At 46.1% G+C, this 26,857-nt stretch overlaps 2 protein-coding genes across 6 annotated transcripts in view; one reads left to right on the top strand and one right to left on the bottom strand.

Moving 5' to 3' along the window:
* The window catches only part of SAP30BP (SAP30 binding protein), a 42,771-nt gene extending 18,375 nt beyond the window's left edge, over window positions 1-24,396 (bottom strand). For 2 of the 3 annotated variants that reach the window (XM_025360878.1, XM_025360879.1), the window contains exons 1-3: window positions 24,036-24,396; window positions 22,566-22,675; window positions 19,503-19,550 (exon numbers count right to left, since the gene is read on the bottom strand). In XM_025360878.1, coding sequence (XP_025216663.1) covers window positions 19,503-19,550; window positions 22,566-22,675; window positions 24,036-24,141 — 264 coding nt within the window. In that variant the 5' untranslated portion in view covers window positions 24,142-24,396. The remainder of the gene's footprint in view (window positions 1-19,502; window positions 19,551-22,565; window positions 22,676-24,035) is intronic. The other variant, XM_025360880.1, reaches the window with a different exon arrangement.
* Window positions 24,322-26,857, top strand: part of RECQL5 (RecQ like helicase 5) — a 39,533-nt gene continuing 36,997 nt past the window's right edge. For 2 of the 3 annotated variants that reach the window (XM_025360874.1, XM_025360876.1), the window contains exons 1-3: window positions 24,322-24,485; window positions 24,958-25,101; window positions 26,352-26,473. In XM_025360874.1, the coding sequence (XP_025216659.1) occupies window positions 24,972-25,101; window positions 26,352-26,473 (252 nt within the window). In that variant the 5' untranslated portion in view covers window positions 24,322-24,485; window positions 24,958-24,971. The remainder of the gene's footprint in view (window positions 24,486-24,957; window positions 25,102-26,351; window positions 26,474-26,857) is intronic. The other variant, XM_025360875.1, reaches the window with a different exon arrangement.

Genomic DNA, 26,857 nt, shown 5'->3' with positions numbered 1-26,857 from the left:
CCCAGTGTACCCGTCACCCAGAAAGTGAACACCGTACCGGGTAGGTAATTTTTCAATCCTCACGTCCCTCCCAATGAAATATTTCAAATGATAGAACTAAGGAGATGGAAAAAAGGCTCAATTATTAAACTGCCAGTCGTTCAAGGCACCGGCATTATACCACCTGCTCTAGGGGGAGAGTCTCACTATGCCCTTAAAGAGGCAGGAAGTGGGAAGAAGGGCTATGAGGATACAAGTAAAAAGCAACAAGAAAGCACTGTTCATCTCTTCCCCGCCAGCGGCGTTTTGAAACGCACAGGAAACACCTGTCTCGACTCGTAGGAATCCACCCACTGGCCTCCAGGTAGAAATTCTCAGTTGGTCAAAGTAATGAACTCATCCTGCATGTCTACTCACCAGGCATCCGTCTACATTAGCCAGAGGGCACAGAACCCGCAGCCCAGAGACATGAGCAACACCACAGCCAGAACAGGCCGAGGGCTTTTCACCCCGTTCCTAAGGAAGGTGAAAACAAAGCGCCTCACCTAGGAAAGGAAGGCCGCTCCTGGCAGAAAAGACAGCCCCTCATTCAATTCCAATCAAGACACAAGGAAAAACAGACTGGGCGTGCTGGGAGGCTGAGGCGGGCACATCACTTGAGGCCAGGAGTTTGAGACCAGCCTGGACGACACGGTGAAACCTCCTCTCTACTAAAAATACAAAAATTAGTCAGGCATGGTGGTGCATGCCTGTAATCCCAGCTACTTGAGACGTGGAGGCTGCAGTGAGCCGAGATTGCGCCACTGCACTCCAGCCTGAATGAGCAAGATTGTCTCAGAAAAAAAAAAAAAAAAAAGACACAAGGAAAAACAAGAAGACAAAAACAAAAGCCAAGTTAGAAAACAGAAGGGAGGAAAGAGGAAGTATGGTTTAAATGCTGAGCTGGTGGAGAACACCAATCTGAGCTGAGGTCTCCTCCTCCGCCTGCACCCCTCATCTACCCAGACCCCACCTGAGACTAAAGGCCCAGCAACCAGAGCAGGAGGCGGCTGCGGCAGGCTGGGGGCTGTCCCTGGAGAAGAATAGTGATTTTAACCTGCCAATTTGGTTTCTTAACCAACTGTGACTGAGACTTGGAAGATGCAACAGCCATGGCTGTAGGTCCTCAGGAATTACAGAACCTGGAATATGGTTCCTCCTGCAGAGAATACAAAAGTCCAGCCACTGATGAAGCTGACTGGAGTGCAGGAAGGAAGCAACAACAATATAAACCCATGAAACTGGACAAGCTGCCATTTGAGCTGGGAGGATTTACTCAGCAGAGAAGTACCAAGTCCTGAGTAAGAGAATGGAGGTTCATTTACAGCCAACAATGCTTCCTCAATCCTTCCTGGAACCGGCCCCACAAAGCTCCAGTGTCAAACTTGAGTTCTGCAACGGCAGCCACCAGCATCTAGATCCCGCCAAATCTAAATGTCACATTTTCCTTCCAGCTCGGGGAGCAGCTGGCACAGAGAAAGCACTCTGAACAGGGGCACAGGGCAGCCAGCCCTGAGGCCACGGGCGAGAATGCTACAGACTGGGGGTTTCCTGTTGGACAATGTAATCTTGCATCTTACAAGTATGTGGCAGCTAGGGAGGCAGATTAGTAAAATGATTCCTTTCAAACCTTTATTCTCTCAGACCTGGGACAGCTCATGGCCTGATGAGAAGATCTCACTTCACGAGCAAAGTGGCTCCTTAAAAACAGATCCTCACTGTGGCCCATGAGCCCTGAGGATCCCCTGCCAGCCATTTCAGCCTCTTCCTCCCCTTTCTGCACCCGGGATCTTTGCAATGCCTACTCCCGGAAATTGCCTTCTCCCGACTCCTGCCTAGAAAGCCCTGTGTAGGCCTCAGCCCAGCCCAGGGAAGCCTTCCTCTACCCTCACGCCCACTTGGCCAACGAAGAGAAACTACCCTACTCTGTGTACTCACAAAAATCACCTCCTGTAACAGTCTGCCTGGCCCACAAAAGGTGCTCAAGCACTGATCTCTCCCTCTCACACATACACACCCCCCCCCCCACACTGTCAGTGTGTCTTGTCAAGTTTAGGTTCCACACCTACCTTCAGCTGTTATGTTTTAACTTCAGACTCCCAGCCTGGTCAACTCTACAGCGAGTTTCATGTGTAGATTCACTAGAAATGTCAGATGGACAGGCAGCAGAAAAGCAGCTGTAGGCTTGCAATAAAAGTCTGCCAAGGAGCAGGAGAAGGTGGGGAGGGGACACCAATGCTGAATTACAAAAAAATTTCAAACCCAATTCTTTATTCATCTTTCTGCATCTTTTTTTTTTTTTTTTTTTTTTTTGGAGACAGGGTCTCACTCTGTCACATAGGCTGGAGTACACTGGCACAATCATAGCTCACTGCAGCCTTGACCTCCTGGGCTCAAGCAATTCTCTTGCCTCAGCCTCCCAAGTAGCTGGGATTACAGGCATGCACCACCATGGCTGGTTAATTTTTAAATTTTTTGTACAGATGGGGTCTCACTATGTTGCCCAGGCTGCTCTTGAACTTGTAGGCTCAAGCAATCCTCCTGCCACAGCCTCCCAAAGTACTGGGATTACAGGTGTGAGTCACCACATCTGGCCCTGCATCCTATTTCTGAACACTGGGCCTAATGCTCTTAAATCCTAAGACAAGAAGAATTACTATATAGTTAATTCATTTATTTTTTCAAGATAATTTATTGAGCATCATTTATACACCAAGCAATGGGCCAAGCATTGAGGATAAAATATGAAAACTCAATCTAGGGGAATAAGTTTAGGTATTACGTTAAGCTCTTCAATTAAGAATCTCATTTAATTTTCACAACAGTCCCATGAAACTGTGCTCTTAACCATCAGGCAATACGACTGCTTCAGAACAACTGCTATGCCATCCTCCAACAACTGCTATACCCTCTTGCGGGGGCATCAAAGTAATAGTTAAAACAAGGTTTTCTGAGATCAATGTGAGTCACTTCAGGCTGCCAAGAAAGCAACAATGCTGGATTACCTTCATAAAATACCTCCAAGTTCCAGAATAAAATGATGTTGGTTTGACAGAGACATGGTTGGGGGCTAGGAGTGAGAGCTGTCAACAGTTCAGTAAAGCCTCCAAACCCATGCTGCATGGGAACATCCCACCCTGGGGGCCAGATGCCAGCCACCCCCACTGGAGAGCCCCAGAGAAAGCCCATCGCTAGCACATTTCCTTTAGTTGTATCCTGTCGGCCAGGACTAAGCCACTGCCGTGGGCACACTGCCTGCCTGGGAATGGAAACACTCCATTTATTAGAAAAATGGGCGGAAGTTGGTGAGGCCCTTTGGGACACATTGGGGTTGCCTTTGCTCTCAGACCGCTTATTGACAGGAAGGCTCTGCTCTCAACCACAGGTTTCCTTTTTTTTTTTGAGATGGAGTCCCGCTCTGTTGCCCAGGCTGGAGTGCAGTGGTGCAATCTCAGCTCACTTCAAGCTCTGCCTCCACGTTCAGGCCATTCTCCTGCCTCAGCCTCCTGAGTAGCTGGGACTGCAGGTGCCCACCACCATGCCCAGCTAATTTTTGTATTTTCAGTAGAGACGGGGTTTCACCTTGTTAGTCAGGATGGTCTCGATCTCCTGACCTCGTGATCCTCCCGCCTCGGCCTCCCAAAGTGCTGGGATTAGAGGTGTGAGCCACTGTGCCTGGCCCCAACCACAGAAGGTTTTTCTAGGAACAGGTGAAACAGGAGTTTGCCAAGTTTGCCAGCTATAGAATTGGCCTTGTAGACTGAAGACAAGGTAGGGAGGGGGAAGGGAAAGTTTCTCTATTTGAAAAATCCTGCTAAATTTACAAAGCCCACATGGCTCAGCATAGCTCCTGATGTTCTGTTACATGGAACATGTTGCAATTAACTAGACTTCAATGTAAATGCACGGAGCAATTTCCAAGAGGAGACTTTTGTTATTCGACTATTCTAAGTGCAATCTATATTTGATTCAAGACACTTTAAGATTTTTGGTTTTTTGAAAATTATAGAAGATGGTTAGAGAGAACCATTCCCTTTCTGTCTCATCCCCAGAGTGTCAGGAACAGCTGTATCTCGGTCCAGAGGTTGCCTCACACCAAGGATCTGAGTCAAACCCTTGGTGGTGAGGCTAGGACAGGCTTTTTCCCTTCAAGACTTCCACAAGAAGAGTATCTCTGTGCTTTAGGTTGATATATTTGGGGGGTTAGGGGGAGCTTGGAGCCAGAAAAGGACAAAAGACACAGCTTTGTGAGGCTGAGAATGCAAGTCTGGAAGGCACACAACTCTACATGGCTACCAAATTACAAAAGCGTTCCATCTGAGAGGCTGGCTGACAAGCTGAAGAGTTAGTTACATCAACATCTCAGGCAAATATACTCGCAGTCTCTGAAAGTCAGGGTGGCAGAAATGCAAACTGGTCATCATCGACACTGGTAGGAAGGGGACTGAGTCACTGAGAGGGCCAAAAAGAATGCCAGCATCTTTAAAGCACAGCCCAGAAAATATTTACCTAACTCCAAAGTTAGGAATAGAAATGAGCAGAATCCTATTGAACCCAGAAATCACACAGCAGCATTTCAGGAGACATGGATGCAAATATGGAATGAAGGTCGGAAATGCTGGATCCCTAAGGACAGGCAGTTCTCTGCATCATATAATTTCAAAAAGATGAGTCCCAGATGGGGAAGGAGGGGCCCAGCCACACCTCAGTTAGCAATCCATGGCATCTGGCCTGAAGGGAAGGTGGTCTGTTGGGGCTTGCAAGGCTGCCGGGAGGGTGGACCAGACACAGCGGTAGCTCCCTGTGGCTGCGGAACCACAGGAGTGAGGTGGGGCTTCTTGGAGTCTCAGCTTCAGGTTACTTGGATCAACTGCCATCAAGAAGGTCCCTCTGGCAGTGCAATGGAGCCAAGGAGGGGTCAGAGGGAGAATAATGAATACTGGTCATTGTTCCACTTTGCATGAAATCACAACTTCCAACAACTGCCAGAGTTTCTACCAGCAGTGTTCAGCTTATGATGTAGTGAGGACTTCCTTGGAAGGTGGCAGGACAAAGTCATGGCAGGCTTGGATTTCTTTCCCTTGGGACAATCAAAGAGTGACTTTCATGGCCTGCCTGTCTTTCTGTCTCCTGCGCAGATCCGGTCACCACCCAGCAGGTCACTCCACGAGCTTCTGGAAATTCCATGTCTCCCAGCTGTGCAAGGCAACCCTAGTGTTGCTGAGGAAAAGTCTAAAAAAGACCATCCATCCTGTTGAGTGCAGGGAAGTGCCAAATGCTAGGCAGGCTTGAGCATTCTCAACAGTTTAAGGCCCACATTACAACTTCCAAGAGAAGGGTGGTAGATGGCTCACAAATCAGCAATGATCAAGGGCCATTTCCTTCTCTGTTCCTGGGTGAGTCATACTGTAATTCTGTTCCCTTCTAATCAGCACTCAAAAGATTACAGGGTATGGGCCGGGCGCGGTGGCTCACGCCCGTAGTCCCAGCACTTTGGGAGGCCAAGGCAGGCGGATCACGAGGTCAGGAGATCGAAACCTTCCTGGCTAACATGGTGAAACCCCGTCTCTACTAAAAATACAAAAAAAGTAGCCAGGCATGGGGGCGGGCACCTGTAGTCCCAGGTACTCGGGAGGCTGAGGCAGGAGAATGGCGTGAACCCGGGAGGCGGAGCTTGCAGTGAGCTGAGATCGCGCTACTGCACTCCAGCCTGGGAGAGACAGCAAGACTCCATTTCAAAAAAAAAAAAAAGAGATTACAGGGTATGGGAGATAGAACACAGGGGCAGGTGGACTAATAAAACCAAGACTGAGGATGAAGCATATACTCTCCCACTCACATAGCACCCCATATGACACCCTAAACATAGAACCCACTATTCAAGTCTCACAATAATCTTATGAGGTAGACATTATTATTTCCATTTTGCACACAAGTAAACTGAGGTAAAACACAATGAAGCAGCTGACCCAATAAACGGCAATGGTGAAATTCAAGGCCAAATCTGTTTGGCTCCAAAGCCCAGTTATCCAACTTCCCACCTTCTCCCTCTAGACTAAGAGGCTGCAAAGGGTAGCAGTCTCTAGGAAGCTGTTGGTTTAACCACTGCGTAAGCCAACAACAAAGACCAAGAAGGAATAGCACCTCTCTAGGAATGATTCTCTAGCAGGTCAGACTGAAGCAGGTATTAAAACCCTGGACTTAAGGGAAGACAGCCAGAATTATTATCTTTCAGCTATGACGATCAGGGGAAACAGCTCTAGAGTCCATGGGGCCCCAGTGAGTCACATCTGAGTTAACTTGTTCGGATGGTTGGTCCTGCAGGTTTAATCACACAAACCGTGGGTGCTACCACCCTGTCCTTAGCCTAGAGACTTCCTGGGGACTCACAGAAAAATGCTACGAAATCCTGAACTCTACTCAGCTCTTCTCCCTTCCTGGGTGAACCACCATGTGGACTTCCAATAAGAATACGAGCTTAAAGGATGAGTTATTCCTTCTGACCCAAGTAAAGAACATGGCCCGTTTCCTGTTCGTCAGATAACTTCATTAGAGGGAAACTGCAGACATAGCACTCAACTATAAAAACCCATTCAGATTTTGCTAGTGTAATGTGCTTATTTCTGGATTTAACCTATATAGCTGAAGAAAATAAGAGAATTGGCCGGGTGCGGTGGCTCAAGCCTGTAATCCCAGCACTTTGGGAGGCCGAGACTGGCGGATCACGAGGTCAGGAGATCGAGACCATCCTGGCTAACACGGTGAAACCCCGTCTCTACTAAAAAATACAAAAAACTAGCCGGGCGAGGTGGCGGGTGCCTGTAGTCCCAGCTACTCCGGAGGCTGAGGCAGGAGAATGGCGTGAACCCGGGAGGCGGAGCTTGCAGTGAGCTGAGATCCGGCCACTGCACTCCAACCTGGGTGACACAGCGAGACTCCGTCTCAAAAAAAAAAAAAAAAAGAAAAAAAAAAGAAAATATGAGAATGAGGGAAATGATGTGAAAATCTGTGGGGCTAATGATTCGTGCGTGTCACCACTAGAACAAAAGTTGGTGGATCTCAACTTTTGAGATCCAAAGTCCAAGCTTGAGCTCTGAGAGTTCAAGTTTGCTCTTCCATTCTGCAGAGTAATTCTCAGTTCTTAGGGCTCTCCAGCAGTGCATCAACAAAGGCACACAAACAACCTGTTTGCAATGGAAGTTTTCAAAAAGATCTCCATTTGGAATATGTTAAAAATTAAAATTCTTTTTTTTTTTTGCCGGGCTTGTAATCCCAGCACTTTGGGAGGCTGAGGCAGGCAGATCACTTGAGGTCAGGAGTCCGAGACCAGCTTGGCCAACATGGTGAAATCCCAGCTCTACTAAAAAATACAAAAATTGGCCAGGCGTGGTGGTGTGCACCTGTAGTCCCAGCTACTGGGGAGGCTGAGGTGGGAGAATTGCTTGAACCCCAGGAAGGAGGCTGCAGTGAGCTGAGATCATACCACTGCACTCCAGCCTGGACGACAGAGTGAGACTCCGTCTCAAAAAAAATTAAAAAAAAAAAAAAAATTTTTTTTTCTTACAGCAGTTTTATTGAGATATAATTCATACCTTACAACTCCTTTTTTTTTTTTTTTTTTTGAGACGGAGTCTCTCTCTGTCACCAGGCTAGAGTGCAGTGGCATGATCTCAGCTCACCGCAACCTCCGACTCCCTGGTTCAAGTGATTCTCCTGCCTCAGTCTCCTGAGTAGCTAGGACTACAGGCACGTGCCACCATGCCCAGCTAATTTTTGTATTTTTAGTAGAGACGGGGTTTCACCATGTTGGCCAGGAGAGTCTCGATCTCCTGACCTCGTGATTCACCCGCCTCGGCCTCCCAAAGTGCTAGGATTACAGGCATGAGCCACCGCGCCTGGCCTCATACACCTACAACTCTTCAGTGTTCGTTTTTATCTGTTCATTTGTGTCATATTGCTATTATAATTACACAGTATAGCAACATTAAAAATGTTTATATATAGATAGAGACAAAGCTGGATGCAAAACATATGTTATTATTGGCAAACATAAAAGAAGAATAAAAATGGTTGTACGAGGCCAGGTGTGGTGGCTCATGCCTGTAATCCCAGCACTTTGGGAGGCCGAGGCGGGTGGATCACCTGAGATCAGGAGTTCGGCACCAGCCTGACCAACATGGAGAAACCCTGTCTCTACTAAAAAATACACAAAATTAGCCGGGTGTGGTGGTGCATGCCTGTAATTCCAGCTACTCGGGAGGCTAAGGCAGGAGAATCGCTTGAACCAGGGAGGTGGAGGTTGCAGTGAGCCGAGCTCACGCCACTGCACTCCAGCCTGGGCAACAAGATTGAAATTCCGTCTCAACAACAACAACAACAAAAAAGTTGTACGGTTAGCATCATGGGATTAGGTGATTTCTATCCTTTCGCAACATACTCAATCTTGCTACAATAATTTGACAAAAATAAAAATAAACACAAATTGTATTTTTTTTTTTTTTTTTTTGAGAGGGAGTCTTGCTCTGTCGCCCAGGCTGGGGTGCAGTGGCCGGATCTCAGCTCACTACAAGCTCCGCCTCCCGGGTTCACGCCATTCTCCTGCCTCAGCCTCCCGAGTAGCTGGGACTACAGGCGCCCACCACCTCGCCCGGCTAGTTTTTTGTATTTTTTAGTAGAGACGGGGTTTCACCGGGTTAGCCAGGATAGTCTCGATCTCCTGACCTCGTGATCCGCCCGTCTCCGCCTCCCAAAGTGCTGGGATTACAGGCTTGAGCCACCGCGCCCAGCCCACAAATTGTATTTTTATAAAAATGTAACTCTGTCCATTAAAAAAAAAGTCCAAGCTTAAGTTCTGAGAGCTCCAGTTTGCTCTTCCGTTGGACAGAGTAATTCTCAGTTCTCAGGGCTCTCCAGTAGTGCATCAACAGAGGCACGCAAACAACCTGTTTGCAATGCTGCAAAAGGACTCGGGGCTCCTATCTCATACCACATCACATACCCTCCTAAACATCTTTCAATATCCGCAGGAATGCAACCCTTTGCTGCTTGTTTATGAAAAGCAACAGCATCTTCCTTTCAGATCCCAGAGTCCTGGAAGGGCAGCAAATACACCAGGAGCCCAGATGGGAAACACTTGTGCTCTGCAGCTACCCTGCAGAAGCTGCCCATGTTCTGGAGCCTGTGTTCAATACAGAGAATATAAGATTTCAACCTGCAGTGCTGCCTGCATGCAATTGCTGGCAGGCTCCTCAAAGTTCTTCCTGTAATCAGCAGTCAACAACAAATTCCTGGAAGATTAGCCCCTTTGGCAGTTTTCAGATATTTGATTCTGGTACTTCAAAAGATCAGTAGTAATGCAAGGACAGTGGGAAGGAGTTGAGAGGAGAGTGGGTGAGGGAATTACCGAGTCAGCTCTGCCCAACACAAATCCTTGTCTAGACTGTGAGTCAGTAACTCCAGTCAACTGGGAGACCTGGTCTTCTTCAGGGTGGGTGTGAACAGCCACTGAGGCAGAGAACCACTCACCCGGCCGAGCCTCCAGAGAAGGCTAAGTGAGGACTTATCAAGGCCCCCAATCTGGAAGTCTAAGACAATCTACTGCCACAGTTCCCAAACTGTTACCTGGGGTAACCCAGCAAACTCACAAAGGTGCCACAGGATATTTAACATAACTGTTACAGGAAATATAGCCTTACTCCACACGTCCCATACCACACACACACTTACACATATTTTTAAGCAGCTACTGAATTGTGAGGACAGTAATACTTATTGTCTGAAGCGAATGATGTAAGAAACAGAACCATTTGTTAGGCATTTTGTTTTCTTTTTTTTTCAGACAGGGTCTTGGTCTGCTATCCAGGCTGGGGTGCAGTGGTGCAGATCTCGGCTCACGGCAACCTCCGCCTCCCAGGACCAAATGATCCTCCCATCTCAACCTCCCAAGTAGCTGGGACTACAGACACACGCCACCATGCCTAACTAACTTTTGTAGTTTTTGTAGAGACGGGTTTCACCATGTTGCCCAGGCAGGTCTCAAACTCCCGTGCTCAAGCAATTCTCCTGCCTCGGGTATCCCCAAGTGCTGGGATTACAGGTGTGCGCTCAGCCGTCAGGCATTTCTTTTGGTTCTGGAGGTCTGTGAAAAACTATGGAGACACAAAGGGCAGTGAGCCAAGAAACTGTGGCACCTTCTGACCTACAGGATGAGGGCATATAATCAGACTTAGTTACACTGCAAAGGCCAAGCACTGCTAACAAGTGCACTGTATATTGTGAAAAGCACATTCATGTACATTCTCTCATGTCGCAGTCATCACCACCTCGTAAAGCGGGTCTCACGGCTCTCACTGCCCAGATGGAGCCGAGTGAAGCTTAAGTTATAGGCCTGTGGTTCCACAGCCAGAGGCCAGGGCACAACCCAGGTTTTCGGACCACGAGTCCACCAGACCAGCTCTAAGTTGTGAACTCCACCTTTTAGTACTACTTTAGAGATCTAAGAATTTTTAAAATGTCTTCTTTTAACTGGGGTTATACACGCCTTTAAAAAAAATGCCAGAACAATTCCCCCCAACCCCCACCTGATGCCACCTCCTTGACCCAGAAAACGGAATTTTGTTTTTACAGATGTGCACTCCTGGGCCGGGAGGATTCTTTTCCTAGATCAGCACCTCAGGGAGGCCGGCGATCCCAGTTCCTCCCAGTTAGCTGGCAATAGGCTGCTCCATCTTTCTTGCTCCAGGCCCTCAATCCCCATGTTTGTTTTCAAAGGAAGGGTGTGTCAGGGACAGTGAGTGGAAACAGCTTCATCCACAGGAACTGTAGGAGTGGAGAAAAAAATAAACAAGGGAAACTGTCCAGGGCAACCGAGGTAAAAATGGACAAAGGAGAGTGGCGAAAGGGATGCTCGGGTGCCAAAGGTAAACAGGGGAGGAAGCACTTCAGCCATCAGGCACTCCTTTCCCGGACTGAGGTGCTGGTCCCAAGACTGTCACTTCTGCTGTTTTTCCAGAACAGCAGTGCCACCTCCTGTTAATTTGCTGCTTACCAAAGAGGCAAAACCAGAAACTTGAAGTTAGAGACAAAAAAAATAATGGAACAGAAGCGCCAAAGCTTGTTTCCTATGCAACGCCTAGCCTCCTTCTCCAACCTCCTGTTCACTAGTTTGGGGCAAACTCAGCACCCGCAGAGCCCAATCCCTGTTGCCCCAACCTAAAGGACAGGACCAAAGGCTCCCTGCACAGGTGGGCCAGGGTTAGTTCTTACTCACGCTCCCAAACGTGGGACTCTGTGTTCACAGGTAACCCCAAACATCAGAGCAATACAAACTAGGGCAATTCCACAGTCTGTACATTTTTTTTTTGAGACGGAGTCTCGCTCTGTCGCCCAGGCTGGAGTGCAGTGGCGTGATCTCGGCTCACTGCAAGCTCTGCCTCCTAGGTTCATGCCATTCTCCTGCCTCAGCCTCCTGAGTAGCTGGGGCTACAGGCGCCCGCCACCACGCCCAGCTAATTTTTTATGTTTTTAGTACAGACGGGGTTTCACCGTGTTAGCCAGGATAGTCTCGATCTTCTGGCCTCGTAATCTGTCCGTCTCAGCCTCCCAAAGTGCTGGGATTACAGGCATGAGCCGCCAGACCGGCCCAGTCTGTGCATATTTTAAAGTCATCAGATTATAATAAAGTTAGAGAATACTCAACTTTGCTTATGTATAATGCCCAAGTCCTTTCCTAGGGGGTTCCCAGGGAACTCCTTGGCGTTCAATCCAATTTCTACCCACGCATTTCTTTTATGATGTTGATGTCAAGTCGTTTCTTAAAACTTGCCTGAGGCGGGTGGATCACGAGGTCAGGAGATCAGGACCATTCTGGCTAACACGGTGAAACCTGTCTCTACTACAAATACAAAAAATTAGCTGGCGAGGTGGCGGGCGCCTGTAGTGCCAGCAACTAGGGAGGCTGAGGCAGGAGAATGGTGTGAACCCGGGAGGCGGAGCTTGCAGTGAGCTGAGATCATGACACTGCACTCCAGCCTGGACGACAGAGTGAGACCCTGTCTCAAAACAAACAAACAAACAAAACACAAAAAACTTGCCTGAAAAACCTCTAGAGACAGGGAGCTCACTACCTTATGAAACAGCTCAACCACTTTTGGCCGGAGATCACAAAAGATCCTTCTTTATGTGAAGGTAAACTGTGGAATTCTATGCGCGGCTTCAGGTCTGCCTCAGGCTGCCTTAGCCTTTCCCTCAGCAGACCTTCAAACACCAGAGCGCAACCCCGGCTCTTCCTGAGTCTTCTCTCTTCCAGCTCTACCTTTTCCCCAGGTGATGTGCTTTTGAGTCCCCTCACCTTTATGACTGCTCTTCTCTGAGTGCCCTCCAGTTTAAAACATGGAATCTGCTTTTCCAAAACAGGCCGACGACATGGTGTGACCACCCTGGGAAGTGTGCACAGGAGGAACTGGAAATGAAGGTCAGTTCAGTCAATGCTACTGAACAAAGACACTCCAGACATATTGAGCCAAGTGCAGCCAGCCCGCTGGATCCGTGGTTCCAAATCCGTGGCCAAAACTCACCTCCAGTTGAAAGTGTGTGTGTGTAATCACGTCTGTGCTGACCATGTCAGACTTTTTTGCTTGTGTCATTATTCCCTAAACAACACAGTCTAACAACTAGTTACAAAGTATTTACATTGTATCAAATAGTATAAGATGATTTGAAGTATACAGGATTCCCAAGGCTAAATGCAAATACTACACCATTTTATACCAGAGACTTGAGCATCTGGTGGGGGGTCCTGGAATCCCCACAGATAGTGAGGGACAACTGCGTTTTACTTTTACTTAGTTGAACCTTGTAAAATCAATGAGGCAGATTTTATGATGATTATTTTCCCGATGAGAAAACCTGAGGTTAAAGGACTTCCCCAAGAAAACCCTGGTCTCATTCCAGAGTTTGAATTCCTCCCCACTATGCCAGGGCTGAATCATCTTACTCTGAATACTAACCCATCCTCAAAATGGCTCAAGACCCCATAAGGCTAACAACAGACATTTTCAGAGCAATAAAAACAGTTCTTAAACAACTATTGAATCACTGACCCATGATTTCCGTTTTAGAATAATAATAGTTTTTCTAAGGGGTCTGCAAAGTCAAAACTGTTTTAGGTCATTATTTGTCTTTTTCATCGCGTTGACATTTGCACAAGCAATGGTGGGTAAACCGCTAAACTTTAGAACAAATTGAGGCGGCAGGACCAAACCGTAGCTGTAGTCGTTACATATGCTCAGTTGATTTAAAAAAAGGGCTGAGTGCAATCCCATGGGATTCCCATGCCTGTAATCCCAGCACTTTGGGAGGCTGAGGTGGGCACATCACTTGAGGCCAGGAGTTCCAGACCAGTTTCACCAATATGGTAAAACCCCAACTCTACAAAAAAACAAAAAAACAAAAATTAGCCAGGCGTGGTGGTGCACGACTGTAATCCCAGCTACTTGGGAGGCTGAGGCAGGAGAATCGCTTGAACTAGGAGGTGAAGGTTGCAGTGGGCTGAGATTGTACTACTGCACTCCAGACTGGGCAATAAAGCGAGACTTCGTTTCAAAAAAAAAAAAAAAGAGCCAGTTTCACTTAAGCACTGTCTGCCATAGGCTGGGCGTGGTGGCTCACGTCTGTAATCCCAGCACTTTGGGAGGCTGAGGAGGGCGGATCACGAGGTCAGGAGTTCGAGACCAGCCTGGCCAACATGGTGAAACCCTGTCTCTACTAAAAATACAAAAATGAGCCAGCCACGGTGGCACGTGCCTGTAGTCCCAGCTACTCAGGAAGCTGACGTAAGAGAATCGCTTGAACCTGGAAGGCAGAGGTTGCAGTGAGCCGAGATTGTGCCGCTGCACTTCAGCTTGGGCAGCAGAGTGTCTCAAAAAAACAAAAAACAAAAAAAAACGTTCTGCCAGAACAGTAAAAATGATTAGTTTTATGACATCTTGACATTGGAATATACATCTCTTTAATATTTTGGGCAGTGACATGAGAGGCATGCATAAATACTTCTGAGGCATAACAAAGTCAGATAAATGTCTCAGGGAAAAGTACACATAGCAACGCCCCCTTATCCCTGGGGGATACATTCCAAGACTCCCAGTAGATGCCTGGAACCTCTGATAGTACTGAGCCCTACACATACTATATTTTTCCCCTATACACACATATCTATGATAAAGTTTAATTTATAAACTAGTAAGAGATTAACAACAATAATTAGAAAGACATACTGTAATAAAAGCTACGTGAATGTGAACTCTCTCTCAAAATAGCTTACTGCATGTAATATTTTCAGACTGCAGCTGACCTCAGGTTACTGAAGCCACGGAAAAGGATGGACTACCATTTGTGATTATTTCAGTCACCAGTTGAACTGGCATTTTTCTTCAGGAATCACCATTTATATTTGAAAGAATGACAAACAAACTAGTTATCTAGACTTGGTTATTTGGCAGACATTTTCTCAAGACCAAAGCCTGTTACTTCAAGGAAAGCTCTGATAGTACATACTGAAAATGATAAAACTCGTTTTCAAACAAAAATTATTAGAAACACATTATCTTGAAAAATGTGTGGCCGGGCGCAGTGGCTCACACCTGTAATCCCAGCACTTTGGGAGGCCGAGGCGGGAGGATCACCTGAGGTCAGGAGATGGAGACCATCCTGGCTAACACAGTGAAACCCCGTCTCTACCAAAAAAAAAAAAAAATTAGCCAGGCGCAGTGGTGGGCGCCTATAGTCCCAGCTGCTAGGGAGGCTGAGGTAGGAGAATGGCGTGAACCCAGGAGGCGGAGCTTGCAGTGAGCTGAGATCATGCCACTGCACTCCAGCTTGGGCAACAGAGCAAGACTCTGTCTCGAAAAAAAAAAGAAAAATGTGTTGCTCCTTATTGTGGGCTTGCTAAAAGGTTTCTAACATTTAATGATTTTCCGGTGAGATCAGTTGCATCACTAATAAGTTACTTTTTTTATACCACAGAACAAAACGTGTCAACATTAAGATCTGTATAACTCAGTAAACCATCAATTTTCAAATCACTAGTGCCTGATGATATAAAATCATGTATGGGTAAAAGACCCATTCAAAGGGTAAGACAGACCAGTGGATTTTAGGGAAGCAGAATACAAAGTTCACTGGTAAGGGTTCACATTCCATGATGTAACTACTCTTTCAAGGAAACTATCACCTGTTGAGTTCTGATAAAGTATCAAAGAAGAATACCTATAATGACCTGAATGTAAAAGCATTTATACGTACCCAGTCATATTCTATTCAGACAGACATTAAAGATTTGTAAAATGGTGACACAGTGCCACTCTTTGCATTAACATTTTTTGGGAAATATTTAGTTTTTCTAAAAATGTTATTTATGTTAATATGTAATAGGTTTGTTTGAGACAAGGTCTCAGTCTGTCACCCAGGCTGGAGTGCAGTGACAAGATCACAGCTCACTGCAACCTCTACCTCCCAGGCTCAAGTGATCCTCCCACCTCAGCCTCTTGAGTAGCTGGGACCAGAGGTATGCGCCGCCATGCCCGGCTAATTTTTGCATTTTTTATAGAGATGGGGTTTTATCACATTGCCCAGGTTGGTCTCAATCTCCTGGGCTCAACCAATCTGCCCACCTCGGCCTCCCAAAGTGCTGCAATTACACGCACGAGTCACTGTGGCCAGCCCGGGTTTGTTATTTTAAAACAAATAATTTAAAATTTCATCAGTTTTAACTTATAAAATAGCAAACATCAATACATAAAACCAAAATGAACAAAAACTCTGAGATCTTCAATTTTTAATTGTGTAATGTTTTGAGAACGACTGAAAAAGAAATTAAAAGATCTTAAAAAACCAAAGTAGAGGCCGGGCGTGTTGGCTCACGCCTGTAATTTCAGCACTTTGGGAGGCTGAGGTGGGCAGATAATGAGGTCAGGAGAGCAAGACCATCCTGGCCAACATGGTGAAACCCCGTCTCTACTAAAAACACAAAAATTAGCTGGGCGACATGGCATGTGTCTGCAATCCCAGCTACTCAGGAGGCTGAGGCAGGAGAATCGCTTGAACCCGGGAGGTGGAGGTTGTAGCGAGACAAGATTGCGCCACTGCACTCCAGCCTGGGCAACAAGAGCGAAACTCCTACTCAAAAACAAAACAAAAAAAACCCAACAAAAAACCAAAGTAGAAAGGAGAATGCCATCTAGTGGAGACGACAATTATGACAGTAATCTAATTGTTAAAATAAACGACACTTCTAACGAAGATCCACACTTGTAACATATTCTATTGTTAGAAACTTCGTTATGTTCATGTGCACTGGGCCTGGTGGCTCACACCTGTAATCCCAGCACTTTGGGAAGCCAATGTCAACAGACTGCTTGAGCCCAGGAGTTCAAGACCAGCCGGCGCAACATGGCAAAACCCTTTCTCTACAAAAAATAAAAAAAATTGCCAGGTGTGATGGCACACACCTGTAGTCCCAGCTGTTTGGGAGGCTGAGGTGGGAGGATTAATTGAGCCTGGCAGGTTGTGGCTGCAGTAAGCTATGATGGCACCACAGCACTGTAGCCTAGGTGACAGAGTGAGACTCCATCTGAAAAAACAAACAAACAAAAAACCCAAAAAACTTCACATGCTTAAAGCAGAATGTTCAAAATTAAGAGTTTTTAATGTAAAAAATATTGTTACACATCAATTTTTAAAAATGTGAGCTGGGCACAGTGGCTCATGCCTGTAATCTCAGCACTTTGGGAGGCTGAGGCAGGCCTATCACTTGAGGCCATGAGTTCAAGACCAGCCTGGGCAACATGGTGAAACCCTGACTCTATTAAAAATACAAAAAATTAGCTGGGCGTGGCGGCTCACACCTGTAATCCCAGCTACTTGGGAAGCTGAGATAGGAGAATCACTTGAACCCAGGAGGTGGAGGCTGCAGTGAGCCAAGATCACACCATGCACTCCAGCCTGAGCGACAGAGCAAGACTGTCTCAAAAAAATAAATAAATAAAATAAAATAAATAAAATAAAATGTAAATGTGCCAGAGAGCTCTGGAGTTCAGGTATACGCTGCTATGTGGAAGACAGTCTGAGGCCAGCTCAAGCAGAAAGATGACAGGGCCAGGACCAAGATAAGAGTATCACAGAAGACTCATGCTGGGATCATTTGTAGTCCTTGGAGAAGACACGAGGACTCCTAAAGGCCTGGCAGCCACTGGGGATTGGAGAACATTGAAGCTGGCAAGCTCTATCTAAATCCTTCTCCATCACCCTCCGAAAGAACTAAATCAAGTGACGTTGAGGGTTGGATTTTGTGTTCTGATTTCTGAGTGTTCCTCAAGAGGAATGGAAATTATTCCATGAAAACTTTTCATTCCACAGTAGACTTGAAATGCACAGGAGTGAATGAGGAACAGCAAAGCACATCAGTCAGGGAGCAGGCAGGAATGATGGGGCTGTCAGCCACGATGTGGGACTGAGAAGGGAAGCCTAAGCACAAAAGGCATTTCCACAATCTTCCCAGCTTCACCTTTTCTGGGTCCCTCCCACCTCGTTCTTTAGTGACTGCTACCAGACAGTAGTCAAGTCTGTTTTGTTTTTCATGTAGCCCTTACCTTGACTCACAAAGCCATGTCATTTCCCCAAGGATCTGATGCCTGTATCACAGGATTTTAGAAGGGGTGACCGTTAAGCGTATGTACCCTCCTCTCCAGCCAACTTCCCCAGGAGGCCTTCCAGCCCTAAGAAAAAGATGCAACTGTACCCAGAAAGACTCTAGGACCCACATCCTCCTTTCCCTCCACAACTGAAACCCAGATACTTAACGGCTCCCTGAGCATGTTTTCCATGCAGGCTCCAAGTCCTATACACCCTAAATACTAGGACAGATAAGACTATCACTACTGAGTGTTTTTGTTCTGAAAGCCCAAGCAGAGCTGTGACTGACTTTGAACTATGGGGCCATGGGTCTGCCCATACCATCTTGCCAGTTCTCAGGCAGGGCGAGTTCTTTGGCCTGGGTTTCAGGTTTTTCACTCAGCATAGAAAGTAGGTTGCATCTACAGTTTTCAGGGGTTCTTTTTTTTCCTTCCTGCATGCTGGTGCCAAAACTTTCTTTCTTGGTAAAATACACTCTTACCTTTCTCACTCACAACCTGTCATGATTTTAGTGGCTACACACAGTTCTATCCAATAACAGAATCAGCTCAAATACAGAACAGCTCACACTATATTTTCAAGTATATTACTGTTTTAGATTATAATTGGGCATACATCTCCTAAATTTTATTAGGTCATCTTGAAAGTTACAGCTGGTTTCCAAGTAGTTTTTTTTTGTTTTTGTTTTTGTTTTGAGACAGATTCTTATTCTGTTGCCCCGGTTGGAGTGCATTGGCAGATCTCGGCTCACTGCAACCTCTGCCTCCTGGGTTCAAGTAATTCTCCTGCTTCAGCTTCCCCAGTAGCTAGGATCACAGGTGCGCACCACCCACCAGTCTCACCAGTTAATTTTTGTATTTTTAGTAGAGACGGGGTTTCGCCATACTGGCTAGGCTGGCCTTGAACTCCTGACCTCAAGTGATCCGCCCACCTCGGCCTCCCAAAGTGCTGGGATTACAGGCGTGAGCCACCGCACCCGGCCTCAAAGCAGTTTTTAACTGCAAAACGTGGTCCTTATTCCCCGGAGGTCTAGAGTGGTAGAATTAAGTCTTTTTCTTTGGGTGCATGGGGCGGGGGGAAGTTTTTCCTCATAAAGAAATGCCTCTTCAACAAGTACACATTTCTAATGGCCAATGCACAGCACAGCAGCTTAACCAACACAAGGGTGTCTTAACCTTCACAACAGATCATTAAGGAATGTGATAGGAATTGCTACAAATTACTCTTGGCTGCTACTAGGATGGAACTATGAGAATAGTTATGTTGTTCTGAAAAAGACCATTCCGCGCAGCTTGCCCAAAAGTGGATGGACACACCCCCGGGAAAATGAGAATTAGACCCACCATCCCCGAGAGCTGGGGAGAGGCCTCATTTTGGTCTGACCTTCTTATAGCCTGTTGTTCACTTCTAGATGACTAAAGAGAATCCAAGCACGCGAGGCGGCCCTTACACCTTTCTGAGTCTAAACAGATGAATCCACCTGCAGGGCAGAGACACTTAAAGCCCCATCTGGGAGGCAGAATGCAAGTGGGCTGTTGGACTCAGCCAAGCCTCTCGCCTTTCTAGTCAGGAGATATGGCACAATCTGAAAGGCTGGAAATCCAATGTCTCAGGATTTGTTCATTCCTGAGTCGTCTCCAGGTTCTTTCTTTATAAAGTTTATTTTATCCCAGAAAATGTCCACACAGTTGCACAGTTTGTCAGTGGGACAGATCTCGACCAGACATATGAACTGAGCCATAATGTTCAAACACCTTGTTTGCATCCAGCCACCCACCACAGCCAACACCAAATACCTTTGGGTCATCAGCCTCAGGTTTTTCAGTCTCTGAATCGTCATCTTCCTACAAGACAAAGAATTTAGAGGATTAAGCTTAAAGGAGCGGGCCTGAGGAGTCTCACATGCATAACTAGGGGCTGCAGCAAACAGCCCATTTACCCAGCTGGGGTCATCCCACCAAGAATCCCTCCCTTACCATATAACTCAGAACCAGAGAAAAATAAGGGGAAAAAGAGATATTCTGGGGGGGGGGGGGGAACAAAAAAGCATCAGCAGCTCAGAAGTCAAGTTACTCTAGCGGTGAGACAGTCCACATCAGTGAAGATGCCCGAGTTAAAAATCACATACATAAAAATGGAGAAAGATTGCAATATGTTTCAGGAAAGAGTAAGATCGGGCCACACAATAAAACACGCATCATGTTTCCACTGAAATATCAGTTATTTCAAACCAGGATTATGAGCCTTCTTTCTTTTTCTTATACATATGTACATCAGACTCAGACCTACTGTAACACTGTTCAACACCAAGTGCCAAGGCTTACACACAGCTATATCACAGCACAACCAGCATTTGCACTAACAACAACACAGGAAGGTAGGCCTCAAATGACCAGAGCAAGTGACCTGGGAAAGGCAGGACTAAAGGGCAATGCCCAACCTTTCAGGAGTCCCAGTTGAGTGGGCTCTGCCTCCACCCAAGTGCTCCCAGAACTGCCAAAGACCCATTCTACCCAGTCCTGTTCCTTATTCAAATGAGGTCAGCCTGACACAAAGGATCACACACGGTAAGACATTCTCCAAAGTGAGCCCGCCATTCCACTGAACACTAACGCTGATGCTATGAAGGTCAAAGGTCAGGAGCAGATGCTGGACCAGCTACCTTATTAGCTGGCTAAATCCATGTCACCTTCACTACCCAGAACACTCCCAATGCACAGAAACCTTTAACTAAATACCCAGGAAAAAATGGTTTCATTTGAAACTGCTATTTTCAACAAAGCTACACTTCAGCCCAAACATTACAGAGCACTCCATATATTAATATAAATACCATTCGAGACTTGAACAAACTAGACTGATGATTTGGAGACTTAACTGTCCTGTAAGGTGCCAGTGAGTCCAAGGCTTTAAATGCAATCTCCATAATCTCCTTAAAATGAAATCAGTCATGCCAAATAAACAGAGATGGAGCTCAAATACAATCACATTTCAGAATCTCTACAATAAGAGCTGATGAGAGGATTTTACTAAAATATGAAATGAAGCTTAAACATGATGAAAATTCTAAGCAAAGCAAATATGAAACACTTCAAAAACACATTATGCAAATGTACTAAAGAGTTATGAATATTAAGCCAGAATGTGTGTACTTCAGAAAAGTCAGAAAACAACTTGCAAAACTTTTCTGAATAATTTCAGTCAACTCTGAATTATCAGTATTAATGGATGGGGCTAAAGGCATGAAAATATCTCCCAAAATGCATAATGTACAAAACGCATTTCTGTTTGTTGTGGAAATAATTTTTTTTTCTTTGAGATGGAGTCTGGCTCTGTCACCCAGGCTGGAGTGCAATGGCGTGATCTTGGCTGACTGCAACCTCTGCCTCCCGGGTTCAAGCTACTCAGCCTCCCGAGTAGCTGGGACTACAGGTGCGCGCCACCGTGCCCAGCTAATTTTTGTATTCTTAGTACAGACAGGGTTTCACCATGTTGGCCAGGATGGTCTTGATCTCCTGACCTCATGATCTGCCCACCTCAGCCTCCCCAAGTGCTGGGATTACAGGTGTGAGCCACCCTGCTTGGCTGGAATGAATTTTAATGCTAACATTTACATACCAACATGTAACAAAAAATTCAAACAAATAATATATTTTAAGTGTTTCGATTAAAACTATTGCTAAGTAGTCAGATTCGACATCGAGACTCAACTTTGCGTGTCTCGTGCTAAGAACCAGCCTCAATTTCTTTGCGTTTTCTGCAAACATAAATTCTGACTCATGCTGCTCAGGTGATTATGTGTCTAAAACCTTTCTTGTTAATAATAGCACAGATTCTCCTTTCTCCAGCACCTACTGAGTATCAGGCAAGATTTGTGATCAAGATCTAAGGGTATCATAATAAAAAGTGCCAATTAAAATGTCAAGAAAGAAGAAGGCCAGGCACGGTGGCTCCCACCTGTAATCCCAGCACTTTGGAAGGATGAGGTGGGTGGATCACCTGAGGTCAGGAGTTAGAGACCAGACTGGCCAACATGGTGAAACTTTATCTCTACGAAAAATACAAAAATTAGGCCGGCGTGGTGGCAGGTGCCTGTAATCCCAGCTACTCAGGAGGCTGAGGCAGGAGAATCGCTTGAACCTGGGAGGCGGAGGGTGCAGTGAGCCGAGATCGCACCACTGCATCCTAGCATGGCCGACAGAGCAAGATTCCGACAAAATAATAATATTAATAATAAGTTAGCTAGGCATGGTGGTGCCCACCTGTAGTCCCAGCTACTGGGGAGGCTGAGGTGGGAGGATCACTTGAGCCCAGGAGTTCAAGGCAGGAGTGAACTATCTATGATCACACCACTACACTCCAATCTGGGCAGCAGAGTGAGACCCTACCTAAAAAAAAAAAAAAAAAGAAGAAAAAGCAGGTGAAAACAAATTTCCCTTTCTTATCTTGCTAATAAACTGACAAAATTTAAATGAGCCCCAACCAAGATTAAAAACAATGCACAGTTGACTGTAGATATAAACGATACACCAATTAGGATGAATGCCTGCTATAAATGGAGTAAATAATTTAAACTGGGAAAAATCAACATAAAACACCCGTTGATATCTGGGTTAAATAAAATAATCCACTATCTTTCCCCCCAGATTTCAACTCAAAGATTAATAAAAAAAGATCCACGTGAAAATAAATTTTCAAACAGAACTGCTATCCAACCCAGTTTCTTCCACTAATACTAAAACAAAAGTGGAGAGCAAGGGATGAAGCTAGCCATGAAATGGAACACTGCTGGCACAGTTCCAAAATCTGACAAATGAAATTGTGCTTTCAGTAGCTCTGGATCTGGGAGATTTACCTACCGACTGTCTACTGTTCTCATCCTCTTCTTCTTCATAACCATCTTCATCACCCCCTAGACGAGAAAAGTCATCCTCCCCATAGGCATCAGATACCAATCCGCCTTTCTCCTCTGAAAGGTTAAAAAACAAACAAAAAAAAGCAAGAAAAAAAAAATCAAGAGTTACAATGTAAGAAAAAATGTCTAGAGATCTGAGTGGCCAAGACTATCTCTGAAGATACAAGGGGAACCTAAATCTCATGTTAAGTGACAAGAGGCCCAGATTCGGCTCTCTGAGAAGGGCATTATTTAGTGAATAAAATCTTTAAAAGGTCAGGGAACAAAACCAAGTACTAAATTCTGTTTCTAATGCTATAAACACTAAGCAAACACTATAGTGTTTACAGGAAACTATCAGAGAACCTTCTGACTGGAAGAGACCCCACAAAATCACAAAACATGAAAGTACCTAATCTAATCCAATCCCCTTCACTTTCCAGATGAGGAAGCTAAGGTCCAGATATGTTGTTAGGTAACTTGTTCTCTATTCTCCCAAAGAAATCTATTTCCATTGTCTAACATTGTGCTTCTCAACCTAAGGAGGAGAACATCACCGATAGGCTTTAAAAACTCACAAAATAAGAAAAATCACCCGGGATCCTTAAAAAGTTCACAAATGTCCACATCCTACCCCAGTTCTACCGAATTAGAACTGATTCTCTCGCTTTGGGGATCAGATACGTTTTTATTTTTAAAAGCTCCAAGATGTGTTTAGGGCACATTCTTTTTTTTTTTTTTTTTTTTTTTTGAGACGGAGTCTTGCTCTGTGCCCCAGGCTGGAGTGCAGTGGCGCGATCTCGGCTCACTGCAAGCTCCGCCCCCCCGGGTTCACGCCATTCTCCTGCCTCAGCCTCCCAAGTAGCTGGGACTACAGGCGCCCACCACCTCGCCCGGCTAATTTTCTTGTATTTTTAGTAGAGACGGGGTTTCACCGTGTTAGCCAGGATGGTCTCGATCTCCTGACCTCGTGATCCGCCCGTCTCGGCCTCCCAAAGTGCTGGGATTACAGGCTTGAGCCACCGCGCCCGGCCTAGGGCACATTCTTAACTAAAAGCTATAAATTTAACAAATACAATCTTTACCATCTTCCATGTATGTTTTACTCATCGCTCTCACTCATCAAACAACGAGCCCAGGGGGAACAGGCAGTGGCTCAGCAGCCACTCCCTCTTCGTCCATCCCTCTGTCCATCACTATAACCGGCACGGAGGCTTTCAGTAAGTTTAGGCAGATTAATCGAAACAACGGAAAGGAGATTCTTCATTCTTAGTCCAGAGTCTCTAATGCTCTATCTCATCCAGGACCCCGGGCCATTCTTCGGGGTTCGGTGCTTGGGGCACAATGACCATCTAGTTCCCTCCCACCCAGCGAGGGGTACAGCATTCCGGGCAGACACCCGATTCCCTCTCCCAGCTTCCCACTTGGGCCTTACCAGCCGCGCTGCCCATCGCCTCGATTCCAGTCTCGCCATCAGACTCGGGCTCTGAATCTTCCGCGTAAACTGCAAGAGACGACAGAACATTCTTCTTCCCCGCCATCTTATTCCCACAGCCCCGGCGTGGCTCACTCCTATGACTCAAAGACGCCGACTTCCGGGCGGAAAGGCAGATTCTCTCGGATCCCAGGAGACCCCGCGCCACACTGGAAACCAATCAAAACGGCAGTTTACTGCGCCTGGCTCCGCCCTCATGCCAGCGCTCGTCACGTCATCACTGCGCGACGGATATAAGATTGTGTGGGTTCTGGCTAAAGCTTAATTCCCAGCGCTTTGGCTTCTCTGAGTTGGGTTTGTGTACAGGGGTCTTCGAGTAGTTCCGGAACCAGCCAGCTGCAGCGGCCCAGTAAGGGCCTTTAATTCCTGGGCCGACCACGGCCGGTTCTGATATCTTAGGGTGAAGAGAGGGAGGTGTCGGCCGGCCAAGAGAGAAAATTGCGGATCTTGGGCTCAGGAAGAAGGGAGAAGGGGGTCGGGGTCCCGGGGTGGAAGAATGGTTGTCGTGGTTGCGCTTATAGAAGAAGGAGCAGGTGGTGGATCTTAGGAAAACGGTTCCTCGTTCTCCAAACTGTTCTGAAGACATTTGTGTTTCTTTTCTTGATCTGATTTCTAGCTCTGTGCTATACCATGGCCTGGAATAGTTCAATGTATTTATTTTCATTGAGCGTAAAAGTGGAGATATTAATTACCCAGGAATGTATTGCTTGAGGCAGTTCACTTTCAGCTTTAATACTTAAAAATAATATATTATTTAAGTGTAACATAGCAAATTGTTACAGAAAAATAAGCTGTATTTTTAAAGCAAAACATAGGGTTCTCGTGGCAACCTTTTACCACCTTTGCCTTAACCTTTGGCCACTGTTCTTGGCTAAGATGAGCAGCCACCATACCACCTTTCCTCTTGACCCTGAGCGGCGAGTCCGGAGTACGCTGAAGAAGGTCTTTGGGTTTGACTCTTTTAAGACGCCTTTACAGGAGAGTGCGACCATGGCAGTAGTAAAAGGTAACATTACCAAGGTACCTTCCTTTAAATTTATGCTGGCTATACCATAATGCTGCGGCAGAACACCCTCCTCCTGATCCTTCGCACTGCCTCACCTTTGGTCCGTAACTGGATTTGGAAATCTTTAGAGTTGTCACCCAAAGCTTGTAGTTTCATTTATTTGTTTTAATTAGAGACACAGGGTCTTGGCATGTTGCTTAGGCTGGTCTCCAAATCCTGGGCTCAGGCAATCCTCCCACGTCAGCCTCCCAAGGTACTGGGATTACAAGCATAAGCCACCACGCCTGGCCCAAAGCTTGTAGTTTTAATGGCAGAACCACCCGGCTGGTCTATAGTTCCTAGCCAGATCTACACATGGTCTTTGAAAACACTTCAGATTCCCATTATTGTTCGTTTGTACACACAAACAAACAGCAACAGTGAGGGTGGCAGTAGTAACTTAACTTGGTCACTGGCCTTCTAGGTAATTCCCTTGTTGAAGATTGAGTGGCCTGGGTCCCAGATAGAGAAGGAAAGAGTAATAATGTTATAAACCTGAGATATGGTGACAAATGGAAGTTGCCAAGAGGCGAGCAGCAATGTAATATTAATGATACATGTCTAAACAAAAGCTCTCTAAGTAATGTCCTGCCATGTCTACACAGATGTGCCCAGTCACCTAGCAGTACTCTGCTTTCATGGCTGTTTAGTTAAATCATCCATATCACAGCAGACTCAGACTCCTTTTTTTTTTTTTTCCGAGACAGAGTCTTGCTCTGTCGCCCACGCTGGAGTGCAGTGGCGCGATCTCGGCTCACTGCAACCTCCGCCTCCCAGGTTCAAGCAATTCTCCTGCCCCAGCCTCCCGAGTAGCTGTGATTACAGGCACATGCCACCATGCCCGGCTAATTTTTGCATTCTTAGTAGAGACAGGGTTTTACCATGTTGGCCAAGCTGGTCTCAAACTCTTGACCTCGTGATCTGCCTGCCTTGGCCTCCCAAAGTGCTGGGATTACAGGCGTGAGCCACCGCGCCCGCCCCAGACTTTTTAAATCTTGTTTTTAACCATTACTAGAAATGGTTTGGGCGTGTATCCAAATTTCCTGGATCCTTGCCTTTTTCATAGAAAGGACAGGAGGGGCATTAGCATTACATTGAGACCCTTCCATGTGCCAGACACTCTGCTAGGTACTTTTCCTACATTCTCATTTAATTTTCAACAACTTCAATGAAAAGGCAGGAAGCACTGAGATATTGTTGTATTTTTGCAGGTAACAAGGACGTCTTTGTGTGCATGCCCACAGGGGCAGGAAAATCCCTGTGCTATCAGCTCCCTGCTCTGTTGGCCAAAGGCATCACCATTGTAGTCTCTCCTCTCATTGCTTTGATTCAGGTGAGGCTTAGGGCAACGAAGATGGTAGCCCAAAAAGACTCGGAAAAGGTTTTTTGAGGCTGGAAATTTCACTTCTCTATTGGTCTTTTGCCTCTTCTTTTCTTTTCTTTTTTCTTTTCTTTTTTTGAGACAGAGTCTTACTGTGTCGCCTAGGCTGAAGTGTGGTGGTGCAATCTCGGCTCACTGCAGCCTCCGCCTTCTGGCTTCAAGGAATTCTTGTGCCTCAGTCCCCCAAATAGGTGGGATTACAGGTGTATGCCACCATGTCTGGCTGATTTTTGTATTTTTAGTAGAGATGAGGTTTCACCATGTTGGCCAGCTGGTCTCAAACTCCTGACCTCAAGCGATCTGCCTGCCTCGGTCTCTCAGAGTGCTGGGATTATA

The sequence above is a fragment of the Theropithecus gelada genome, chromosome 16, assembly GCF_003255815.1.
Source record: "Theropithecus gelada isolate Dixy chromosome 16, Tgel_1.0, whole genome shotgun sequence".
Taxonomy (NCBI): Eukaryota; Metazoa; Chordata; class Mammalia; order Primates; family Cercopithecidae; genus Theropithecus; species Theropithecus gelada.
This window is presented reverse-complemented; position numbering and strand designations above follow the sequence as displayed.